Raw genomic sequence first — 25,933 nt, forward strand, 5'->3', positions numbered from 1 at the left:
CTTTTCAATTTAATGTGCTGTTAGCTAGTGGTTGGTTTGATAGTTCTGTGCTTGCTACAAATTTCTGTGTTTGGGGATGGGCAATAAGAACATGTGGTTTGGCACAAGCATGATAGAAATTAATGTGGGTTTTTTTTTACTTTATAAAGGAGAAAAAGTGTATTGATCAATAAGCAGGAAGTCTAATACAGAAGAGACCAGTGATGTGTAAGTGGCTCATATTGTTTATTGTAGGTGATGCAGTCACAGACAAACAAATTGAATAGATATTGGCAGTGTAATGTTGAAAATTCTGGGGTATATCAAATCAATTCATGAAATATTGCTGCAGTTTAAATACTCCGATAGACATGATCAGCAGACTATTTCTTTTTCATTCTTGTTTTTATGAAAACCTGTAAGTATCAGCAGTTTTCTGTGGTAGTCTCTCATCATGCATTGACACAAAGGTGCGTGGCATGCACCATCCTGCAAGGCCTGTGGAGCCAGCTGCATCACACCTGGTGGCTATCCAGGAGTCATTACAAACAGGGATGAATTTAAGGAGTCTTTGTACTTGACCAGCTCAGTTCCTCTTTGTCAGTTCAAGAGAGGACACACCCACCTCCTTTCTATAGAGGAACATTTAATGTGGCTCATAAAGTGTGCTTGCTATTAATTTTCTGTGGCATTAACCATTCTAGTGTGCCTGTTGTCCTGATCTGTTTGAATTGACCAGTTCCCCAAGTGGAAGGCTGATGGTTTGAGAAGCTACCTGGGCTCGATGCAGGACGCTCCAAAAAATCACATGAGAATGTGCCTGAGGGCCTTGTCCAAACACCTGAGCTCAGACAGGCTTGGTGCTCTGACTGCTGCCCTGGGGAACCTGTTCCTCAGGAAGAGTTAAGTGGCTTGCTCAAGTTTTCACAGAAAGGACTAGTCAGCATTGAGCTTTTAATGCAGATTTGATAATGCGTTATAGCCACAGGAGCGTCATTCTGCATCACAGCAAAGGCATTCCTGGATTTGTGGAGAGATTCAGAATAAAGGGAACTTAATGTCACAAAGGGAATTCTGATACCATAATGTAAATAGAATATAGGAATGCTAATAAAGAACAGTGAACAGTGCTTTCAGTAAATAATGATAGTGAACCCAATATTTCAACTCCACATATCGTATTTTCTCATGCAGTGGTCTTTAAACCAGAGATATAATAGCTGTTGATCTAAGAATTATTCTATTTTAATTAGGAATTATTCTCCTCCAGAGCTTTTACTGGTCTTTGTTCTGAGAGCAAAAGTCACAGAACTTTTTAGTCAAGACAGAAACCAGTTGTCAAAGTTAAGAAAGAAAAATGGAAAGAGGAAAAAATAATTAATTTTCTTCTTACTTCTCTTTTTTTTTTCTTGAAATATTGGTAGAGAAGGTTCATGGAGAATACTTGGGCATATTATTTTTCCAAAAACGTAGGACAGTTGTCTTGTTTGTTGTTACAGTAACATAATATGCTCTTATGTAGCTATGGCACTTTATTTCATGGCTTGTTATTGTTAAACAGTGCCAGGATTCTGATGTCAGTCATGTAGGCTAAATAGTTACACCTGAACTTCTTTGTTGTTGTTGTTTAATTCATGGTCTTCTACTTTTTTCCTTTTAGACTGACTGTAAGAGAATTCTTAGTAGCTGTGTGAAGGCTACTCCTGTTTTGCTGAAAGAACAGATTTTTACATCTCGTTGAGCTGACACTTCTTGTTAACACCTAATTCTTTCCCTTCTGCAGAGGAACTCAAGGAGAAGCTCCAGAAGTATGTTGACGAAGTGAATGCCCACAAGCCTGGTTTCATCAAGGTTGTCCGGCACAGCAAGCAGGAGGGGCTGATCCGGTCTCGGGTCAGCGGGTGGAGAGCAGCCACAGCGCCGGTCGTCGCTCTCTTTGATGCCCACGTGGAATTCAACGTGGGATGGTATGTGCCTCCTTCAGTTTTTCTGACGCAGGGACCTTTTCCAAGCACTGGTGTTATTTTACTGACTGGCATGTCTCTTGCATATAGAGAGTGAGTTAGCATTCAGAGCTTTTTAATGGAGATTCAGACATAATCTGTGTAACATGGTCTAGATCCATTTTTATGGTTTATCTGCTGATCTAATTACAGTGTACTTAAATGATATTTAAAAACTGCACATGAAAAACCTCCTCCACTAGCATAGCCCTTTTCCCATGAGGGCAAATGTGTCTTCTTTTCATTAAAAATACTATGTTTCTTTTATGTTCTGCAGTGTAAACAAAGAGGTGTTATTTTGGCCATTCTGCAAAAGTAAACATAACTAAAAGAATGTATTTTAACTTGTTCAGTCTGGATTTAATATCTCCCTTTCTTCTTAAGTAAAAATGATGGTAAAAAGGCAGGAGCTTCTGTCCCTAGGATAGATCTATTATTAACTCTGATCTTGATGTCCTTGATGATGTTGAGGGCCTGAAGTTATCGTTGCTTGGTAGCAAGGGTATAAATGCTCTATGATATGCAGATACTCATTTCTTCCATCCACCAGCTCAAATCAAGGTTAACAATAAGGCATCCTAGAGAAAATATTGCAGTGTGTTATTTTGGGACAAATCCTGCGTTGTCAAAACTCCATCTCAAAGCAGAGAGGGCTCTGAATGGTTAACAGATTTAGACTTCACTCTTTCTGAAAAATACAGCATAAGCTGCTGTTTATTTGGTGGGTGGACTAAATAAACTTTAAAGGCCCCTTCCAACCCAAACTATTCTATGATTTCCATCAGTGCTATGCTTTTGTTGATGTAATCTTAACACTGTATTTCTTTTTTTTTTTTTTTTTAAGGGCTGAACCAGTGCTCACCAGGATAAAAGAAAACAGAAAAAGAGTAATTTCTCCATCATTCGATAACATTAAGTATGACAATTTTGAAATAGAGGAGTATCCTCTCTCAGCACAGGGGTTTGACTGGGAGCTGTGGTGCCGATACCTGAACCCTCCTAAGTCCTGGTGGAAGCTGGAGAACACAACTGCTCCAATAAGGTAACGGTGGCCCAAATGAGTGTCACTGGCAATGCTCTCCTAGGTATGGCAGGGGCTGATAGGCTTTACTGACTCTAAAGTACTTAAATGTCCTTGAGCTGTCCTCTTCACCTTTGTCCTTGTCCCCTACACAATCAAGAAAACTCTTGTTTTCAGTAGATCTTTTTAAAGGAAACTCTTGTAGATCATCTTAAATAGGTTTCCTGCCAAAGTGGAGTGGTAGGCAGGGCTGCTCAGCAGCACTGCTTTCTCCAAATGTCTTGCCTGCTAATTTAGTGCTAACAGGCCAGAAATGGAATTGCCTTTGCAGATACATGATATAAACAGAGATGATCTGACAGCTGTATTCTTTATGATGCTGTCACACAGCTTTACAGCTGTGCTGTGTCCTAGGAGTTAATGTTTGGTCACTGACACTGTGAGCAAAGGGTGTATTGGATCCTTGCTTTGGGACAGTCTGGGTCTCTACCTTCTTATCACGTCTGGAGTGTTGTTAGGCTCGTTCAGAACAATACCTGTGTCTCAGGGAGGGGAGTAGTTGCCTCTGAACCCACTCAGCAGCTCTGCTGAGATTCTAGGCCTTGCTTGTAGATATGCATTGATTCCAAGGAGGCCACTGGTACCTGTGCTCTAGCTCCTTGCAGAAATAGTGTGAACACTGTTGTCACCAGCTGAAAAGCAGAACCTCAAATGGCACTGGCAGCTGTTTTTCATCCCATAGCTCTGTCTTTACGGGCAGGCACTTTTCTCAGGTTCCATCAGCTTAACACACTCTGAACTGCACTGACCCATGAACAGGACCTAGAATTGGAAAGTAGGAGATAAAAATTAACAGGTTTGCCACAGGCAAATGTAAAAAGGGGTGATAATTTCCACATCATTAGAAATAGTTATTGCTCTTAATGAACTCTGTTAACGCTATAAAAACATTTCTGTGAAGACAGGCTGGGAGAGTTGGGGTTGTTCAGCCTGGAGAAGAAAAGGCTCCAGGAGATTTATAGGCGCCTTCCAGTTCCTAAAGGGTGGTTCCAAGAAAGCTGGTAAGGGACAAAGTAGGTAGAGATAGAAAAATGGGAATGGCTTTAAACTGATAGAGGGCAGGATTAGATTAGATATTAGGAAGAAATTCTTTGCTGTGAGTGTGGTGAGGCACTGGAACAGGTTGTCCAGGGTAGTGGTGGATGCACTATCCCTGGAAAACCCTTGGCCAGTCTGGATGGGGCTCTGAACACCCTGATCTATTTGAAGATGTGCCTGCCCATGGCCTGGGTTTGGAATGAGATGATCTTTAAAGCCCCTTCCAGCCCAAGCCATTCTATGATCCTGTGATTAATTATATAGATTAATTATTATGATGACTTTTAAGATTAAAAGTATTTAAACACAGAATAAAGAGCAAATCTACTTTTCCATTTTACCCCCAAACTGTTCTATATGAGGGCCAGGGAGTGAGTGTCCTTTATGAATACTGGATGTTAAGGTTTGTTCCCTACCCCTTTCCCTGGCACATTTTTTTAATTCAGTGCAATATGCTGCATGTGTGTGTTGGATAATTAAAACAAACACACCAAAAAACAAAGCCATGTGTATTGATGGATGGTTTCTATCATGCCTCCATTATGCTTTTAGAATTATAGCAGAGGGAAGTAGGTGCTCTGAGAAATACTTAAAAACAACAACAAAAGCAAAAGTACCTTACCATAAGAAGCATAACTTTTGTATTGATTTTAAGTGCTATTTTCCTCATTAATAAATACATCAGAAACAGTCTTTCATTGTTATAAAGTGGGTACTATAGCACTTAGGGGCATTAATATATAGATTTTTGTAGAATTGTACAATTTGTGATTAAGACAGCCTATAATCTGTTTGAAAGCAGATGTGTACACTAGCTGTAGCTTGAGTGTTCTCAATAAAAGTAGGGTGATTTCCCCTGTACTGCTAATTAATATGCTGTCATTACCAGAGTGCCTGATAGCAGAATAGTCATCAGAAAAGACATTTTTATTTCTTGCCATTGTGGATTATAAGGTAGGGGGGAAATGAAAAGGCTAAATGACTCTCTATCCTTCTCTACTGCAGCTCATACAGGTAAAATTGTACCCTCTGTGGCTGAACTCTTACCTTGCTAAAATTGGATCTGTGTAGTAAAAATTGGTTGGTTCAGACCATGACATAAATAGAGCTTACTGATCCAGTAAAGATATGTGACGTGTTTAAATTTGGCTCAGGACAATGGACTAATGTTACACTATGCTGGTACAGGCAGACTTTTCTTGATTCTGTATTAAAAAAACCTTATGTGGATGGTCCTATTCAAGAAATAATCTCTTTTTTTACTTAGAACTTACAGACACAAGTTTTTTAGCTCTAGCCGAACCTGGCTTCTGGCTAAACACACAGAACTGTGCATCAGTGGGTATCATCTGCAATTATCACAGGCAAGAGACTTGAGGACTTAGCAAGGACAGAGACTACACTGGCTGGTGCCTCAGAAACAAAACTGGGGCTCCTGGATCTTGTGCTGTTAGCACTGAAATCCTACCTGCTCTGGTGAATATTTGTGTCCAATAATTTGACTCTATTTTCCTTCAGTGGTGCTTATTTCACTTTAGAGTTAAGCATATTAGAAGGCAAGGCTAAATCAATTAGAGAAATACATCCATAAGGATCTGTTTTGCTGCACCATTTTATCCAGCAATTATAAATATCATACACGTCTGAGTAATAAAATTCTTCATAATTTATCTGCTAATTTTGGTTGCCGCTGGTTTATTCTTCCAGAAGTCCTGCATTGATTGGATGCTTCATAGTAGATAGAGAATACTTCCAAGAGATTGGATTACTGGATGAAGGCATGGAAGTATATGGAGGAGAGAATGTGGAGCTTGGAATCAGGGTAAGGAAAATAATTAGCCAATACTGGTGGCTTACATTTAAAATATAGCTTGCTTCTTATTGCGGGGGGAAAGCAGTCAAAAACATATGGATGATGGCCTGAAAAGAAGATCCACTGCTCTGCAGACATGTAAATAAATTTGAGGAGAGAGGGGGGGGGAAGAAAGAGCAAAAGCTCTCTTTACAGAACTTAATCTGGGACAAGGATAGAAGTACAGAATTTAGGATTATTCTTTCACTCAGGTGACAGTGCTAGAATTTTGCAGAGTTGATAGCTAAAACTAAAACTCCCTGCTTTCCAGTAAGGAGGAGAGCTTCTCACAGGTGTGATGGGAAAAGCCTTTCTAGATTACTTGGTTTATTTAAATTAGGAAAATCACTGTGGAGCAAAGTGGAATACAGAGGCATTTATGCTGTTTTCCAGAGGGAAGGGAATTAAGATATTCATAAAGTGCGTAAGTGCACGTATTTTCTTTTTCCTTCGTGCACTCTTCACCTGTTTACTATAGTGCAGTATTGTGTGTGGTTTGTGTACTTCTTTCTGTATCTCTTCACAGCTAAATACCTTTCTGAAAATACAGTGCTGTTCTCTTTAAGAATCTCTCAGGTTTTTGATAAGAAAGGAATTCTTAGATAGATAATGGTAATGAAAAATGGTGTGATGTATTATAAAATTAAATTCTGAACCTTGAAACCATGAAACATTAGTGGAAGGTAACATTGTGATTTGTGCATTTTAGTGGCCAGAATAAAAGCAGACTGTTGTACAATAGCAAAAAAAGGAAATTACTGTAAGAATATAGAATTCTCTCCTGAGACTGCAAGATATAACTAAAAATACTCATTTTTACTTCTGGTTTCTTGAAATTCTTTTTCTTCTGCCTGTCAGAGATAAAGAGTTATTTCAGCACGAGTGAAGCACAGACCCCTTTTCAGCTACACTAGAGCACTTTTTTGAGGAAAGGGAGAGAGAAATGCGGGAGTGCTCCCTTTAATAACACCATTCTTCTCACTGTGAGGGCCAGAGAGCTGCCTTCTGTTCCCAAAAACTTATTTTGCAGCTCAGTGTTGCAATGAGTTGAAAATTAACGTCACTTTGATTTTTCTGCTCTTTTTTCAACTGATAAAAACCTGCTGTTTCCTCATGAGCGCGCGGAGCGTTCTCTCGGTTTGCATCATGAGATGTACCCGGTCTGGGGAGCTGATTGTTGATATGTTGATAGACAAGACCAGAGGGACACAAATCTCTGCATAATTGAAACTTAGGAGTAGGCTGAATCACTGGAGTAAGGCCTGACACTGCTCTGATTTCCTTCTGGCTTTTTGTCTGTCTCCAGGGAAGCAGTGCCTGACCTACATAAAATATTTTCATCTGTAACAGATTGTAGTGTGCAAGGTAGCATAATATATGCTGCCTTATCTGCTTTTATGCTGGCTTGGATCTGTGTTCCTGGCTATATGAAAACAAATTATGCAGCTGTAATAAACAGACTTTTTAGCAGTTTATTACCATCTCTTCTCAGAATCCTGAGCATGTCCCAGATCACACAAGGATGAGACTGAGGGGGAGACCTCATTGTGGTCTTCAACATCTTCATGAGGGGAGGTGGAGGGGCAGGCACTGACCTCTTCACTCTGGGGACCAGTGACAGGACTCAAGGGAATGGCCTGAAGTTGTGTCACAGGAGGTTTGGGTTGGATATCAGGAAAAGGTTTTTCACCCAGAGGGTGGTTGGGCACTGGAACATCTCTAGATTACTTGTGTCACTTTCAACTGTGTGGCCGATGATGAATCACTTAAAGTAGTCATTGTTCTACAAAAACTACATTATAATTACAGTATTAGTGCAATAAATAATGTTTCCATTTTCAAATGCTGCTCTCCAGTCTATAACTACACATTCCTCACTGTACCTTATCTTTCATTGCTGTTTTCCTTTTTTAAGAAGTACCTAGATTTTTCTAGAATTCTACTGTGTGATAAGCATTATCGGGATAATAGGCAAGCAGACCTCATGTGCCCAAACTGGCCTGCTCGGGAAATCTTACGCATAAGCTTGTAGCAGCAAACATCTCGAGGAACTAGGGAGTTTATTTTTCACTGCAGAAAGAGCAGCAGGTGTTAGGATCATTAGAGCTACCTGTTTATCTTAAACATGGTAAGTAGAACATGGTCCTGTGTCCTTATATTACTGACTCTGTTCCTAAGGATGTAAAACTGCTGCGAGCCAAACTACTGTGAGGAGTTAGACCCTGACAAAATGGAGACTTTTCCCACTATCCTCACCCGGGAGTTATTTTTGTCACCTCATCATCTGCACAAATATCTGGTTATTTGTTTTATATGAGTTGCAAGAAAATCCCCAGTTTTTGGAATCTGTATTTGAAGTATCCATTGTTGGTAAACCATAACAAGCCACAGAAAACAGGACTTTGGAGGATTATTCTCTTGACTCTGAAGAATTTGTTTCACTACTCAGCTCTGTTGGTCTCTGATTTGGAATATTATTTTAACTTCTAAGATTTTTACCTTTGTCTGTGGCTTTGTAAAGCATTTGTAAAATATTAAGCATATATTATTAAATCAATATTAATAGAGATCTGTTGCCTTGAGCTAGAAGCTTGACAGATGAGTTCAAAACACGAATGCATTTGATTCTTAGAAGAAACACTTCATTTACTCTTCGAGCAAATGTTTTCTTGCAAAGCTATTTATTTGCCCCATAAGACAAAGCAGGCAGGCTGGTTGATGCAAGACTTGATAGAATCCTCTTTGAGCAGCTCAATCACTTCAACTGGGATTTTTGAAAGATTCATTTACTTTGAAGCAGCATCATATTTGTAAATTCACGTTAGGATGAGTGATGCTTCGTTTTGTTTTATGTTCAATCAATCCCAATTGAATGGACTTAAGTGTGCTTTTAAAGGACCAGATTGCATTTGGAGGGCAAATTGGAATCACAGTCTTATACATGTGACCAAGCAGGAACTGTGTTGTTAACTGCCGTAAAGTGGAAAAAGAATGTGAGTGTGAGGCTGGTGTTTCTCACTGTCATTTGGGCTCTGCTTCTGGGTTGTGCCTGCACAAGCAACACTTGTGGCCGTGGAAGACCCTTCAAATCCATTGCAATCAATTGGATGCAATCAGTCAGATTCAGGATGGTTCAAATCTAGTTTGAAATAGGCTTCTTAAAGACCTCTTCCAATTCCTACTGAAGTCAGCAGAAGATTTTCTATGAAAAGCAAGCCTGTAGCAAAGCAATCCTTTTGTCTTTTAAAGCAGCCTGCATGCTTGATAAAGGTCCCAAATATCTATTACAAGAAATTATTTGTACCACTTTTAGGGATGCCTTAGCAAATATTCAGTGATTTGCCTCAGGTCCCAGACTAAGTCATCATCAGAGTCAAGGGAATGCAAGCCCAGGCTTTGACTTAGAGTAATTCTGTCTGTCACAAAGACTTTGTGCTTGCAGACAAATTTGTGTTCACAAGGATACAATGGTCCTGTTAAGTGGGTAAGAGGAAATTTTATTAGCAAGTAAAAGCTCTTTTAAGGAAAAGGATTGGGTCTTGTTCCCACTAAATGGTATATCAGGACTTCACATCAGCCAAACCAGGAGGAAAATTGCATTTATACTTAGACTGAGTATGGCACACTACTTTCGTACAGTATATTGCTGTAGTGAAATTAATTGCTTCATTTCTTGTTAGTCTGATGGTTTGTCTGCAGACCTTATGTGAATCTGATGCTCTTTCTGTTGGTGGAGAACTCAGGAATGCAGTTAATGAATAGAGATGGAGAAATTAGTCCCTTGAGCAGAAAATAGTCCCAGTGTTCTTTGGGGTATTTTCCATACATTAAGGTCCCTCTGTGGCAGAGCAAGCGGGTGTGAAGTCTATCATGCCTCTCTCTGATGTATTGTTTCTTAAATTCCAGAAGTTACTTCTATTATTTGTTTTGGGGTGCGTTTTGTTTTGTTGTTTGTTTGGGGTTTTTTAATGTGTTTTTGGCTCTTCACTATCTTTTTTTCTTTAACCTCCCCCCACATGTACTTCTGGGATCATGATTTTTCATTGCCAGTTAGTTAAGCCATCCCAATTGTTTTCTCACCTGAGATCTTTCTTATAATATTGCCCTTGCAATAGTGTTCTTTTTGTTAATCACAAGCAAGTGAAGATATTTACCCTTGCCGCAAGATCTCCATGTTTATCTGGAAACATTTTGCTCTTTTTCCTCTTTCCCTAGAAGTTTCCAGCAATTTTACCTGTCAGTGTTCCTAACACAGGCCATAAATTACATGAAACTGTGAATATATTGCATGTAAATAGATGTCTGGTTTTATTAAGGAAAGCCTTTGCACAGTTGTCCTGGGCATGGCTGGGGTGGAGATCATTTTGTTCCTAGTAGCCGGTGCAGTGTTTTGGGTTTAGGATGAGAATAATGTTAAACCACACCAACAGTGTTCAAGCTCGAGTGTAGTTTCACAGCACAGAGGCCACACTGGGTTACATTGTCTTCTTCTCCATGCCATGCATTCTCACTCTTGCAGCAGCTCACCAGTGCTTTGGCCCTGCCAGCACAGTGGTCAGTCCACACCTGCTGCCTCTGAACACCTCTGCTTCAGTAAACTTTTTTTTTTTTCCTAACGCAGGGTTAATTTTAATGTTAATCAGTTTGTGGTTTACTGTGCTGCCTCACAAACAGTTTTGTTAGGCAGATTGACAGACTGATGCGCCAAGAGGTAGAAATGACTGCAAATGAGCAAAGAAAGTGAGGGGATTTTTCACCAAGCTGCTGTGTTGTGGAACTGTTTGCATGCAGAGGGAGCAGGGGGATGTGTCCTGTGTGCCTAGTGTCCCTTTCTGTCCTTGCTGCTGGGTCTCCCTTCATGGCACTCCAGTGAGCAATGTAGATCTTACCTAAATACACCTCAGGAAAATGAATCAGGACCTTCCCTGGTCTTGCACTTGCAGTTATCATCACTTGTTGTAGTCTTAAAGCCATGTTTTTAGCTTGTTTTCAGTAAGAAGTCCAGTATCCTTTGCCACTAGGGAATGATTTGCTGTACAGAAACCATCCTTAGTACTTGATCACAAGTGCTGTTCAACAGTATTAGGTTGGTGATGGGCAAAGGCAAAGGGTTGAGAAGTGGGAAAATAGAAATATTTTTACTTGTTACTCTTAGATCACTTTTAACACTGCTTTTTAAGGTAATGGTTTCTCTTTTTTGCATTAAAGCATGAAATAGAAGTTTATTTTGCTTTTATCTATTTTGTGAATTAAGAGGCTATTTCTAAACTGAAGCCTGCAAGAAAAAAATTTGTGAAGATTGACTGAATGTGACTTCTTACAAGATGTGGCCAATGCTTTTCACAGCCCACGCTTCCACCAAGATAAAAACAATTCCTTAGCAGTGCAAGTATGGCATAAGTACTTGCCTAGCACTCTGTGTAACCAGCAGTGTCTTATCAGTGTGCACAGGATTATTCCTAAGGTTAATTTTGTTTTGCAAACTATCTCCCTGTGTTAACAATCTGAATCCCAAGAGGACACAGACTAAAATTCTCTATTTACAAGGTTGTAATTCCAACAGGTTAAAAAAGAAAGGCTTTATCAAGAATAAAGTAAGGAACTGTCATGCCACCAAATTCTGCCATGACATTACCAGAAATTGGCTTTTTTTGACTTGTTCTGGTTTCAGTCACTCCTGCATTGGAATAAGTGTTTTTCCCCCCGTTTTGCCCATGAATGCCTCAGCAGGTAACCAGCAGCTACAGCATGTGTAATTATACATTACCAGTGAATCATTTTTGTGTTTTTGCTATTTCTGGGGAGAGAACATTTTATTAGCTGCTCCCACAGGAAAGAAAAGTATTACAGCAGCAGCTAACACGTGGCATCACTGTACCCTGCAAGGAAGGACAACGAGGCACTTGGAGATTTCTCACAAACGTTTTTTCACCAACTGTGCCTGTGTGGTTGCACATTACCAACTGGGAAGTAATACAGATATCTTGATGTTTTATGAGAGGAAATTGTTGTTTTATAGTGGTATGGGAAGAAGTAAAACATTTTATGTCAATATACACTTACAAATCAATGGACTCAGGTGAGATGCAAATTAATTAGTGCATTATTAGCCTCATGTTTAATGCTTTCCTGCACTTTCAAGTCATGGCACAGTGTCACTGCCATTGTGCCTTCTGGTGTTACAAGTCTTCACTGCCTAAGATGGGAAGATTCCATATTTGTTGCTTATCTCTAGAATTCAATTTCATTGAGTGTTTTTAGTATCGCAAGACTGATTTAGTAGTCTAACAAAGATTAGAGGAAGATCAATGTGGGAGAGCAAGGAATTGTTGTGGTGGTACAAAAGTGAGTAGGTGACTGAGATGGATTCACCAGGATGGATCAAGCATGTTCAGGTCAGAGGTGTGAAGGCCAGGTACCTTTATGTGTGTGACAGTACCTTGTGTTCTAAGTCAAGCAAGTGAGGCAAAAAGCCTGGCTGAACAAGGAAGCTCTGGAGCTGTTGCCTCAGTCTTTAAGAATACTGATAGAACTTGGGCTACACCCTGTGGAAAGGGACCTGGGGATGCTGGTTGTGGCAAGTTGAACATGGGACAACAGTGCCCTGGCAGTCAGGAGGGTCTGTCCTGGGGGCATCAGACACAGCATTGCCAGCTGGGCAAGGGAGGGGATTGTCCCACCCTGCTCTGGGCTGGGGTGACCTCATCTCGAGTGCTGGGGGCAGTTTTGTGTGCCACAATATAAAAAAGAAGCTCTTAGAGAGCATCCAAAGGAGGGCAGCGAAGATGATGAAGGGTCTGGAGTGGAAACCTTGTGAGGAGGGGACTGAGGTCACTTGGTCTGCTCGGCCTGGAGGAGACTGAGGGGAGACCTCATTGCAGTTACAACTTCCTTGTGAGGGGAAGAGGAGGGGCAGGCACTGATCTCTCCTCTCTGGTGACAGTGACAGGACCCAAGGGAATGGCCTGAAGTTGTGATGAGAGGTTTGGGTTGGATATCAGGAAAAGATTCTTCACACAGGGGTTCATTGGGCACTGGAACAGGCTCCCCAGGGCAGTGGTCACAGCGCCAGCCTGACGGAGCTCAGGAAGTGTTTGGACAATGCTCTCGGGCACATTTTGTGATTCTCGTGGTGTCCTGTGCAGGGCCAGGAACTGGACTTGGATGATCCTTGTGGGTCACTCCCAACTCAGCATATTCTGTTCTGTGATCAAGCCTTTAGGCACAGTGCAAGATTAACAAGACTGATCAAGCTAAGTATAGCTGTGGTAAGGGAGAGAAAGGTAAAACCATAAAAGATGGCCAGCACAGTACATTGCTCCATGAATACTCAACCAGTGGTGATCCTGTTCTTCAGTCTCCTACTTCTGTGCTTTTTAAGACAAAAAGTGATTTCTTTTACTTCCTGTTCATGACATAAACTTGGCAAAGCAGTGATTGATATGTGGGTTATTAACTGTGACTGGCAATGAGATAGGCATGTTTGGAAGAGAACTGAATGGGAGCCACAAGCCTTCAGTGACCCTTTTCATGTGTTATCTCCGAGTGACACAGGTGGAGAATAGTTCCTGCAGTTGTAAACCAGCAGCACACCCTGTGTAGGTTAACAGTACACTGTAAAAGTTTCACAGCTCATGAAGATACATGCAAAATTAATCCCTGCAGAACAAAACAATTTAAAAAGTACATAATGAAGCAATTATCTAAAAGAGTAAGGAAAGTAATGACAATTTAATTTGGGAAGAATCTTTTCATGTATTAGGTTTTCATTGAGAGTGTTTTATGAAGGCACAATTAATGTAAAATGGGGCCTGTGAGGCAATTAATGATGACTTCAAAAGTTAGGTTTAAGGGATAATTTACATTTTAAAATTAAGAGCAGCTCTAGTTATGTTTAAGTCTTTTATTTTCCTTTTAAAAAGCCTTTTAGATTATGTGTGTGTGTTTTTGTAGATTACTTACAGTTTCACATTAAAATACCACCTTGGTAATGAAAAAAAGCTGATTTTTACATACAAGTAGATAAGTTTACCTGGAAGTATGACGGGCTTGTGTGATGATCAGAAGTATTTAGTGAAGATTATCTGGCTGCAGTGGAGGTATGACGTAAAAAAAGAATGAAATATTTCATCCAGTGAGTATGGTTTCTAGCTCTGCAGTGACAGATACCCAACCAATGTACACAACAATCCAAAAACTTCCAGGGTGTGATCGAAACTCCACTGACAGCAACTAGAAATGCGAACATCGATTTCAGTGATCTTTGTGTCTGACAATTCTCTCTGTCCTTTCTGCAGTCACCTGTCAAGATACCAAAATAAAAATGCAGATTTAAAATTATTGTGGTATTGAATAAAAATAGCTTATTCATACTTGTCTGGAAAACATCAAGCTCATTACTGGTTACCAGTAAACAATTAATGGTAATGACAAGGGTTGACAGGATTCACAGGTAGTTTTTACAATAAATTGTTCCCAAAAATATATTTCAAAGATATTGGTAACTATTAGTTTGTATCCACAGTAGAAATTAATTTACACTGACTGTGTTTTTAACTTCAGGGCATCTTTAATGAGTACTTCTAATTTTGTAATTTGCAGCCTTCACAGAAGCTAGAAATTACTTCAGCTTTTTGAGAAATCACTTAATAATTAAAAGGTTTTTGTTTGCAGTCCAAATGAAATGATGATATCAAACAAGGTCATATCAGCTCTTGGAGAAACTGCATGATCTGTGTAAATTTAATGAATGCAGTACATGCTAATAAACTGCTCAATGACTTGTAGAGTTTATTTATTAGATTAAGGTTCTATAACATAAAAAGAACACTCAATGATTAAAGAGATAAAAAGAAACTTCTAATGAAGAAGTGTTACATCATTTTATAATGAAATATAAATTATTTGAGAGAGGGATCGGCTTCTGATTGTTTTGATTAAGTATGCAAATTCTAATACATTTAAATGAAATTGGAAAGGGTTTACTAAGGAATGTAGTGAAAGATTTTCCAGATGTGAATGGAATTTGCTTTAAAAAACTTGAAACCAGCTTGGTTTGGGTATTTGTAAGGAAGTGTGAGTGACACACGGCTCTGTGAGTGCTGTAACTGATGCCTGGTGGGAGTGAGTGAGGGGTGACAGGGGTGTCAGGACTTGGCAAATTGCTCTAAGGAATCACTTGGTGTGTTCCTGCTCCTGTTGCTGCCTCACTTGTGCCATCCCCCTGGACTGCCCCATACTCAGGTCCTGTACTCCCCCAGTAGAGGTGGAGTTGCAGCTGAGCTGTGGTGCCACCACCTGTGTCCTCTCCGTGGTTTTACATTGCTCTCCTGGCTCTCCCAATGTGGAGAGCCTGTTTTCTGTTTGCTTTGTGGTGCTACTTAAACCTCGATGAACATAAATCCTCACAGATTTAGGGCCACAATTATAACTGTGTGCAAATAAACCTTCCGTAAATTAACAGTATGAAGCGCTCAGAGCTTGGACAAATTGTCCACATAAGCCGTAGCAACTGAAGATTTAAAAGGGAGTTTCCCCTCCTTTTTTCCCCCCCATCAATAGATTCTCTGTATTCATTTGATGTTTCTGTCATCTCTCCTTTGCTTTGCTCAGTTTAGATCATAGGGTATGCTGGGCTTAGTCTTTCAGCTTTGTAAGCGTTCGCCTTGGCACGGCTGCTGTCCCTTTGGACCTTGAATTTTTTTATGGAATTTTACTACCTTTTGCTAGTGATGAAGGAACAAGGAACCCTTTCAAGAAGAGGAATCACTCTAAGCCCTTCTTGGGGCTATACCAAATATATGAACCTCCTCAGGAAATTCGAGAATAAAGAGCCCTTTCTCAGGCCCTCTTGGAAGGGAGCACTGAAAACGCACTGAAGTGGGCTCAGAGCTCTTTGGAAGGGAAACTCCAGTTGCTGTGTTCTTTTCCTGAAAGACTGTGTTTGCAAAGGAAACCAGCAGGACCAGAACCTCAAGAAATTCCTCCAAAGCAAAGCAAACCTTTTTCCTTGCTGAGACTCCAGCAATCATGGAAAGAACTCCCAAAGATACACAGACCCTCACACTTCAAAACTTTCCAAGGCGAAGTCTGAGACCTGTTGGTACAGTTTTGCAATTGATGCTTTTGCAGCATGAAATTTGAATTGTTCTTTATCATGTCACAGTGATGAAAGCATATGTTATTTTTTACAACTGCATATATATATTTAGAGATTTGGCAGGAAATTGAGGTTATTGCTGGCAATTTCCATCTCTTGCCTACCGTAGGTAAAATATCTTCATGTGTAACAAGAAAAGTTGCTGAATTTCCTTTTAACCAGAGTTTAGGAAATTAATCAAATGTCTTCCTTGCAATTTGTAAAAGCAGGTTAGTCATTAAGTATTGCTGATTGCAGCCACAGTATGCTCAGAGATATAACATTTTACTTCAAACCATTCCATGTGGTTGAAAAAAGTCTTTGAAGATCTTTTATCTTTAGATTTCTTGCTAAAGCCATGGGTGATAATTTGGAAAAGCTTCACTGATTTTTAACTTTTGTATGTATTTATAGCCATCACATAAAATAGCAGTGCTGGAAAACTAGAAAGGTGTTATTCAGTGTGGATAAAGCCTGAATAAAGATTGCTAATGACAGCAAAAAATAGCTGCAAAATTCACAGGGGAAATGTGTGAAGCTGCAAGGAGCTAACCCCTCAATTGCTATTCCTTCTTGTCTACAGGAGTCTTATTAGATGAAGAACAGACCACTCTAAAAGGCTTCTCAACTTCCCTATGAATAGAGTCTTTAAGAAAACATATTTCTTAGTATTAAAATATTATTTTAAAAAACCCCTAAAAATTGTATCTGACTGAAAGGTATTGGTTCAGAGGAATTAATTAGTCTTTCCTGTGCACTTCTGATGTGAGATTTATACCATCTCAAGGTCTTTCTCTTGAAAAACTACCCAGCTATCCACAACAGCTCCAACACAATGGTTGGAGCACCAGGGATTAATGTACATGAGTGAAAGACATGGGGGGAGGTAGAAGTGGTCAGATTCAAGAGGACAGTTGGTCTAGAAGGGAAAGAAAATGCAAGAAATACCCATATTTAAAATATAATCAGGGAAGAATTAAACAAAAGCCCTGCTGCTTTTTGTAGCAGTTATTTATGTTTATTGTTTAGTATTCATACATGCAGTTCAGTGTAGTGTTCAATATTCAGTGGATGAATAGCAAAACCCTCCATTCCTTAGCTGGAGATTTTGCATGTTCTGGGGAGCTGGGAATCCAGACTTCAGTGAGATTCCAGGAGAGCTTCATGTCATTTGAAAGTCCCACTTTAATGCCTGCTACCTACATTTTTAAATTTTTTTTTTTTTTTACAACTTACCTCTCCCTAAGTGCAATGAAATGTTTGGATAATAGAGTTTTCTCACTGTACTGCAATCTGCAAAGAACATTTGTGGAAGAGAGAGGGACTATGTCTTGTCCCAGGTGTGACCAGCCGAGCATGTCAGGATTGTGCTTTCTGCCTTTTTAAAGCATCACCTCTGCTTCCACTCTGCAAGGTTTCATAGCCTGCATCTATGCTCCTTGTTGAGTTCTGTAGCTAATTTTTGTGGATTTTAGGAGATCTTTGTTAGGAAATAACAGAATATGGTTTTGAAACTGTTTGATGCAACTCATCAGTTCTGTATTGATAGCTAATTAATTGATAGTAACTAATTAGTCTTTGAAAATAGAACAAAGACTGACAATGTCTGGGAGAAAGGAGTGGTCACTTGGACGTGATTAATGGATGTTTATTCAGGTAGTGGGTAACTGTTATTTGCAAACTCTGTTGAAGACTTGGTGATCTCAGGATGTTTTTTGAAAACATCTCACTTCATTATAAAGTCAAATCAGAGTTTACTGATAACTGAATCAGTGCTAAAATTATAGATGACTCTGCTCTTCCGAATTTCAGTTCCTAGAAATTTGCTTGGAAATTCAGCTCATTATAGACTGTGAATTTTTTGCTCAACTTGTTGTCAAGATGGCATTCAGACCTAGCTCTGAAAATCCCACAAAAGATTTGGTGTTCACTTGTTGGCCTTGGCACGAGGCCATCCCTGGTTAGAAGGAGCAGAGGCGCTGGGCAGAGTACACAGTGCAAGTGGTGTGTGAATTGTCCTTAGCCCTTGTCCTGGGCTATGTTATGAGCATCTCTACATCTTCCTTGTCTTTCATTATACTAATTTAGGCAGTGTGCACTGAGTAACTCTGAAACAATTTATAGCTGGATGTCCATGCTGTACTGAGAAATGACTGTGACTGAAAGCAGGCATTGTGTGAGCACAGCCTGGTGATACTTCACGTTTAATCTTTATTAGGAGATGGAGCTGGACCATTTATAATTATATGTTGGACAAACTATTATTTTAGTTAGATTGTTAAACTGGATTGCCCACTTAATATGATATTTAGAAAGACAGGACACAAATGTTGTTTCTGGATTATTTATTCTTGTGTCAGATCAATTGCATATTTATTTTTAAATATTTATGATCATCTCAGTTTTGCCCTGATTTTGATAATGGTTATGTTTATTTACTCTTATAGTCTTCCAAGTTCTGGACACAGAGAGATGCTGAAGTCTTTTTTGCTCCCTTTTTGACTGTACAGCAGGTTCATGGGTTAGCTCCCTTTCCACAGAGCTCTGGAAACCAGGGCTCTATCTCTTCTCCCAGCATATGCTGAATGCAATTAGGCACCAGTTCAGAAAAAGCTTTGTAAACATTCTGAATTCATGCCACATTTTCTGGTCTCAGGAGCTGCCAAATGCCTAAATGCTGTATTCAAGCCAGATGTCTAAATATATAAAATGAATGACTGAACAAAGTGCCTCCTTAGTAGAGCATATGCCTATAGGGTGGACAGAACTGAGGGGTCTGAGATCAGCTCCAGAACAGGATGTTCTGCCAGCCCACATTCCTGGCCACCAGGAGGGAGACCAGAATATGATCTCCTGGATGAGTGTAGAAGTGCTCTCATTTTTTGCTGTCCTAGTATGAGATACCAAGCCTCAGGAATCTCAGCTGGCAGTATCATAAGGCAAACTCTGTCACTTCTCAGTGAGTACACCTGCCTCTGGGACACCCAGGTACTTGTTCAGCACTATCAAACTGTTTGAGTACATCTGGGCTTTCACCTGAGCAGCATCCACTCAACCATTATGAATGGGCTGCCTTGATCTTGTTAGGAAGCTTACATAATACAGGATACACAGAAAAAGAGCTGCTATGTAAAATAACTCATGTACTTCACTGACTCTTAAGTCTGCCAAAGTGGGTTGAAAGCAGAAAGGGAAAATCAGAAATGAAAGCAATAATTATGATTAATATTGTGTACTTTAGCTCAGTTGTGGTAGTGGGCAAAACTGAAATCCGTTTGAGCAGGTAAAGTAACCTACATTAAAAATTTATTGTAAGAGTAGTTTCTGATGAAATTGTTCATACAACATTTTCACCAGGCAGTCTCGGTCTTTGCCTTTCCTTCTCAAAAGGAATAGACCTGGTCCCTTCTCAACTATGTTTAAAGCAAAGCATAAGATGCATTTATATTCCTCACCTTCCTAGAACCTGAAACTTCAGTGGTCTTAAAAAGCTGGTTGGCTTCATTTCCCTGTTATGACAAGCTGCCTAGTTTGAGATTCTGGGTAGTGCATGTATGGACTGGTATGGACTGTGCAGAACCTCAGAGAAAAGCCCTGCAAACCATTAAAACTTGAACCAGGCGTTACTGTTTTGAATGGCTATAAATAATTTTACTGATAATCTTGAGAAAAGCCGAGTTGATCCAGGAAGTTTGTGATGTGAGACTACTGGTAATGTAGAAACTGCAGTAAGGTTAAGTAGCAATAATAATTCATGGTAGGGCAAGGTAGTAACTCTGTCCTCTCACAACCTCTGTGTAGTCCAATAAGTCTTGAATGGTTATTCTCCTTTGTAACAATGGCTAGCATAGAAATAAAACAATTCCAGTGTATTTGCTGGAGGCCAGCAGTGGTGTAGGGAGCTGTCACTAGCAGAATGTCCTTTTATTTTTCCTTGCTAGGTGTGGCAGTGTGGAGGAAGTGTTGAGGTTCTGCCTTGCTCCAGGATTGCCCACATTGAAAGAGCACATAAACCATACACAGAGGATCTGACTGCTCACGTCCGGAGAAACGCACTGAGGGTGGCAGAAGTGTGGATGGATGAGTTTAAGAGCCATGTCTATATGGCCTGGAACATACCCCAGGAGGTGAGTGTCAGAGACCACTGTTTGCAGGCTTTGGCTTTAGATTATTTTGGGTTTGGTTCCTGCCCTGAATTTTGATTTTTCTGGTAAGATTTTATTTGCATATGTGTATGTGTTTATGTCTCACATATAGGCATAAGACATGCCTATACCTACACAATTGTATATAAACATATATATGTAGCTTTGTCTTATTCTAGAGTAACTCCTTTGTCTTTAGGTTCCTTAAAAATTAGTTTCTTGTCAAGCTCATCCTCTTCACTGATGACTCTTCATGGATATTTTAAACTAGTAGCTGCAGAAATGTGGGAAAAAAATCCCCATCAAATCTACATTGCACATCTTGTTTTGAATTTGGTTTTACCATCACAGAGCGCTATAATTCCACAGGATTTGTGAGGAGAGATCTGCCGGGGGGTGTTGACAGCCACTGAGGCAAGTGTGGGGTGCCTGATAAGGATTTCACATCAGAGTGAGGGTGGCTGGTGGGTGTCATGACATATTGCAGAATCTCACTGCAACTCCCCACTGGACTGCTTGTCCTGATTTCTTTTCCATGGATGAGCATTGCTTGGTCGATTGTATTTAAGAGATGATGTCAGATGGCCAACCTCAGAATTCAGTTTAATTTTAGCTGTTCTTCCTTTCTGTAGTCAATGGTACTTAATCTATGAACACCTATGAGCTAAAGGGCTCAGAGCAAGGGGACTGTACTTATTCAGAATCTGTGTCGATAGATTGTTTCCCCCTAGAAGCTGGAAAGCATGGCTCTAGTTGAATTTGGAGTTTAACTCAGAGTACAGCTCTCATCATTACAGCAAAAGCAAACAGTCTAGACTTAAATTAAAGGGCAATTTATTTTTTCTATAGTAAAATCTCTCTGATTTGACAACTGTTCAGAGAAACTGGTTTTGCTGCAATTTCTGTTTTGAGAAATAAAGTGCTGTACTTCTCCTTTAGTCTAATAAGAAGAAAAGATTGGAAACAAAAAACCGACTTAATATATGAATGCTGATGTTGGTTCAGCTGCTCTCAATAGCTTCTTGCATCTCTTGTGATTAAAAGTAGATAATTTTGGCAAAGTGGGGAAGTCATTGTCCTATTTTTCAGTTGCAACGTTAGCCACATAATCTGCCATGACCATGAAAAAAAAATCCTCTGTAACCTTTTTTGGAAGTCCCATGTTCAGCAAATCCATGCTGCCCTCTAAGTGTCCCTGTTTTGAGAAGTTGCATGGCAGTCCATACGAGAATAAAGACATTTCTGCACTGGATAGGGTTACTTGTTTTATGGCAAAGTAATTCCAAATGGATTTTATTTGTGATTAGCCTGATAGATTTAGATTTCAGTTGCTATTTCATATTGTTATTTTCTTGAAGATTGGTTGATTTTCATTGATTGATCCAGGTTTTAGTTTTTTAACTTGCAAACATAACATTAACATGATACTTAGAAATTCCTCTTGCTAACCAGGATGTACAGTACTGTACACTGATTTGCATCGTATTCATCCAGATGTGGTGGTGGTGGTGCTTAACCTTGTGCAAATTTGAGATCTGAATGCAATTTAAAATCAAATTCATGAAGAATGCAAAGATAAATTGCAACTGGAAAACTACAGGAGTAATTCTCTATCTGGAAGCTAATGAATACTGGTAATGGACTGTGCAAGTAATAGAAATGTATTCAGTTATAATAGTCAAGACTTTCCATGAAATATGTTATTCCAAAATGTTAAACACTGGACCTGATTTCTTCCGTGGAAGGATTCCCAGATCTCTGAGAAGTCAGATGTTTCCAAAGGTTTTGGTCTTTGGGAGCTAACAATAAAAAGAAGTCAGAGTCATTTGGCAGTGTGCTGTGACTGCCCTCTCGGGATGTCTGTGGGCTTCTCTCTGAAGTGCTGAGGGCTTCAAATGGAGACCTCTGCTGCCGTGGTGATTTCTGCATCATTGACACTTAGATTCATAGATACAGAAAAGTACTTGAAACTCAAAGATTCTTCAAGTCCCAGAATCAAGGACTGTGCTTTCCATGTGTTCTGCCTGTGCTTCTGGTTTTGTTTGTTTGTTGGGTTTTGATTTTTTCCCCCCATCATATTCTTGGCTTTAGGGAACACACTCACTTATTGGTGGTGATAAAGCCAGTGTGCTATGTGTGAGCTATTTTTCTTCTCCAGCTGCATGAAAGGATGTGATTACTGAGGCCCTTGATGCTCTTATTTTCTTATACAGTAAACGGTGAGGAAACAAGCATTGGTGCCTGCAGGGTTGCATGAGATAGGATTTGGGAGGCAGTGGACCAATTTAGCACTTGATCCCAGGAAGCCTTGTTAATGTTAGAAGTCAAATGTCTGTGTGCTGGCACCTTCCTTTTCCTACACACAAGTGGCAGATACACTGGCAAGTGCAGCCAGAGTGGTGCCTGAGCAGGATTTGTTCACGAGATCCATTGATTGTCTTTCAGCACCCTACAGTCTCTTTATTTAGTCCCTAGCTGCAAAATTCAGAAAAAAATTGCCACTTAAGGCACAGTTCCACATGAAGTTTTATGAATTATGTAGGGCTTGAGATGGGGAATCACCATTTTTAAGATTGTTGAGTTATGTCTGATCTGTGTATGCAAAATCTCAGTTACCTACTTTTTAGAGTACTTTGCTAATGTTGAAGTCAGTTTTACTTTAGTTAGAAAATGCTTCCATAATAAAATATACTTGTTCCAGATTAGCATTAATTCAGTGCTTTGGGATGCAGTGGTTGCTTCAGCAGCTCAGAAATCTAGATAATTATACAGATACCTTTTTGTTGTGTAACTAAGAAAATTCAGTGCTTTCAATGTTATTTTTAAATCCTGTCTTGTGGCTGACAAAAATCTTTGAGGTGTTTATGGCCCAGTAAAGGCTGTTGTTTAAGGAGATAGATTATAAGATTTCCCTATGAAAATGTATTTATCCTGTGTTTTGCTCTGAGGCAGAAGTGGTACAGCACAGTGTGGAGCAAAATGTCTCATTTTACTTCCTGTCATAGAGAAGCCATGAATTTGCACTTAGATCCCTCTCTAAAAATTTCTGCTGCGTGATTTTAATGTGATAAATTATTGATTTTTATATGCAAGGCCTTTATGAAAGTCATGCTTTGTGATCTGCTCTTACGAAAAGTAGAAACTAGGTTAGCCAGAAATGTAAAGGAGGATAAAAATTACAGGAGAGAATTTTCTGCAATTGCTTTTAACAAAAATAACAACTTCTCTTTTTACATTACAAAAGAACTTTAATAAGTGCTATTTTAGAAAGGTGAGCAGAGCTTCTGCTCTTTGCAGTGAAGCAGTAACCCAGACTTCAGAAATGGCCAGAAGTGTCAGACACTAATGATTAGGCCACAGTGGGACACCAGCAATGCCCATGTTTCTAGGGCAATTTGCTATTTTCTGCCAATTCTTTTTGGATTTGGAAAGTGCCAGGAAATTACAGAACAACAGTGATACTCCTTGGACACTGGATCTAAACCCCACTGAAGCCAACAGGAGTGGTCCCATTCACCAAAGCAGACTGTAAAAGGGACCCTGCCATGGTGACCTGTATCATATTTAGCTGAGACACTTCTGGGGTGTGTGTGGGTTAACAGACTCACTTCACAACCAAAACCTGGACACTGTCATAGGTCAAAACCATGTTTGACTCTTGGGGATGGTGCTATTCAGGGCCAGGGGTTGAGCTTGATGATCTTGATGGGCCCCTTCCAACTCAGTTGATTCTGTGATTCCTCAATGAGGGAGATTCTGGGTGTTTAGTTTACACAGAAATGTATCACTGATGTCTCTTCTGCTTTTTCTGCCCTTTGTTTCATGTGCAGGACTCCGGAATTGATATTGGTGATATTTCAGAGAGGAAGGCCTTAAGGAAAAAGCTCCAGTGCAAGACCTTTAGGTGGTATCTTGTCAGCGTGTATCCTGAAATGAGAATGTATTCGGATACCGTCGCCTATGGGGTGGTAAGGATCTTGTTTACATTTCCCATTCTAAAAACATGGGGGAGAAAGGTGTAATAGTGGAAGAAATTCATGAAGACAATGCCAGGCTCAAAAGAATCAGATCAACTTGAAGTCACTAGTTAAATAATTTATTGGACTGGGTAGTTGACAGAGACAGCTGCTCTGCTGTCATTTGTGCTGAGGTATTCTGAATGTTATCTTCCTCCCTGATTTTTTGTTTGCTTCATGGCTTGCATTTCACACAGAAATACTCAAGGGGTGATTTTGCAGACACACTGGAACTGACAGGTTTGTGGCAGCAGGTGAATTCCCAAATAGGCTCAGTATTTCAACTGCAACCTTCTTAAGATTGTAGCCAGAGCTTAATTTAGAATCATGGAGTCATTTAGGATGGAAATACTTTTAATATCATCAAATCCAACTGTTAAAAGGCTGATGCTTTCCCTTATTAAAGTTCTAGCCATTTAAGGGCAATCCTGCTTCACTCTTGAACAGATATCACAGTAGACATCTGCTACAAGGTGTCAAAGACTCACATGCCAAGCTAGCCAAATCTCACATAGCTAAGCCATGTGTAAAGCACCACTAGAGAGGTTCAAGAATTACATTGCATCCAACAGAAACTGCAGCTAAATCCATGCATTTTGGAATCATCATTATTTGTGTAACAGTAGTGCCCCTGTCTGTGTTGAAATCACGCTTGAGTTGCACTGTGCTAATTGAGGCAGAAGCAGTTCTTGCCCCTCAGAAACTGGCAGGACCCCAAACAGAGAGGGCAGATGAGCAGAGTAAATGAGCACAGGCCCATAGTAAGGTAATAAACCTAGGATGGCCTTTTCACATTCTTTTCCACTGTCATTTTCACAAAAATTGATTCCTGCAAAATTTTTCTTTTTGCATGACATTCCCAAACAGGAAGTGTGACTAATTAAGAGGGGATCATACAAGTCAAAGGTCTGTCTTCACACATTCCTCCTCAGAAAGAGAACTGACCTGTGCAGTTGGCCAGCATGGCTCTGGAAGAGCCCTGAGGGTGCCATAGAGCAGCTGGGGTGTTTTGGCAAATGAAGGGATTGTACATCCTGCAAAGTTCCATGACCCCTGTGATGATCAATTAAAATAATCATGCTGACTTTTCATACAATCAAACAAGAGAAGAAAAGCACTTCCAGCACAGGTTTAGGTCATTGCTAAATGCATGAGATAATGGTTACCTTCCAGATTAGTTCAGAACAATGCCAAAATCACACCTGTGTGCAAGAAGCCTCTGCCATAGACCATGGAATTGCTCTCAGTGATGCCGTGATCTAATGAAGTGTGGAGTTTCCTGAGGAGAAGGAGGCACAGCAGCTAACTAGTGCATGGTTCTGCTTGTAGGTGGCTCTGGCTAAAGAAGTCTTTTCAGGTAGAAATAATACAATATAAATAAAGGAAGGGCAGTGGAAGAGCTAATGTACTCATCTCAGGATCAACTCCACACCATGCAAGTCAAAACGAAAATCAGCAACAGGCGCCCTGTAATTTTATACTCTGCTGAGAGATTTTCATCAACCAAAAAGAGTAAGAAGGGTTTCTCACAAAAATACTGAACACAATGGTCAGCCTGGAGAAGAGAAGGCTTCAGGGAGACCTTAAAGTAACCTTCCAGTATCTGAAGAGGGCTAAAGAGAGCTGGAGAGGGACTTTTCACAAGGACATATAGTGATAGGACAAGAGGGAATGGCTTTAA

At 40.0% G+C, this 25,933-nt stretch overlaps 1 protein-coding gene across 3 annotated transcripts in view; it reads left to right on the forward strand.

The window, feature by feature from the left end:
- The window catches only part of GALNT18 (polypeptide N-acetylgalactosaminyltransferase 18), a 207,314-nt gene that overhangs the window by 132,927 nt on the left and 48,454 nt on the right, over nucleotides 1-25,933 (forward strand). For all 3 annotated transcript variants that reach the window (XM_039552644.1, XM_039552645.1, XM_039552643.1), the window contains exons 5-9: nucleotides 1,763-1,946; nucleotides 2,827-3,024; nucleotides 5,809-5,923; nucleotides 20,033-20,218; nucleotides 24,067-24,204. In XM_039552644.1, coding sequence (XP_039408578.1) covers nucleotides 1,763-1,946; nucleotides 2,827-3,024; nucleotides 5,809-5,923; nucleotides 20,033-20,218; nucleotides 24,067-24,204 — 821 coding nt within the window. The remainder of the gene's footprint in view (nucleotides 1-1,762; nucleotides 1,947-2,826; nucleotides 3,025-5,808; nucleotides 5,924-20,032; nucleotides 20,219-24,066; nucleotides 24,205-25,933) is intronic.

Source organism: Corvus cornix, chromosome 5 (genome assembly GCF_000738735.6).
Source record: "Corvus cornix cornix isolate S_Up_H32 chromosome 5, ASM73873v5, whole genome shotgun sequence".
NCBI lineage: Eukaryota > Metazoa > Chordata > Aves > Passeriformes > Corvidae > Corvus > Corvus cornix.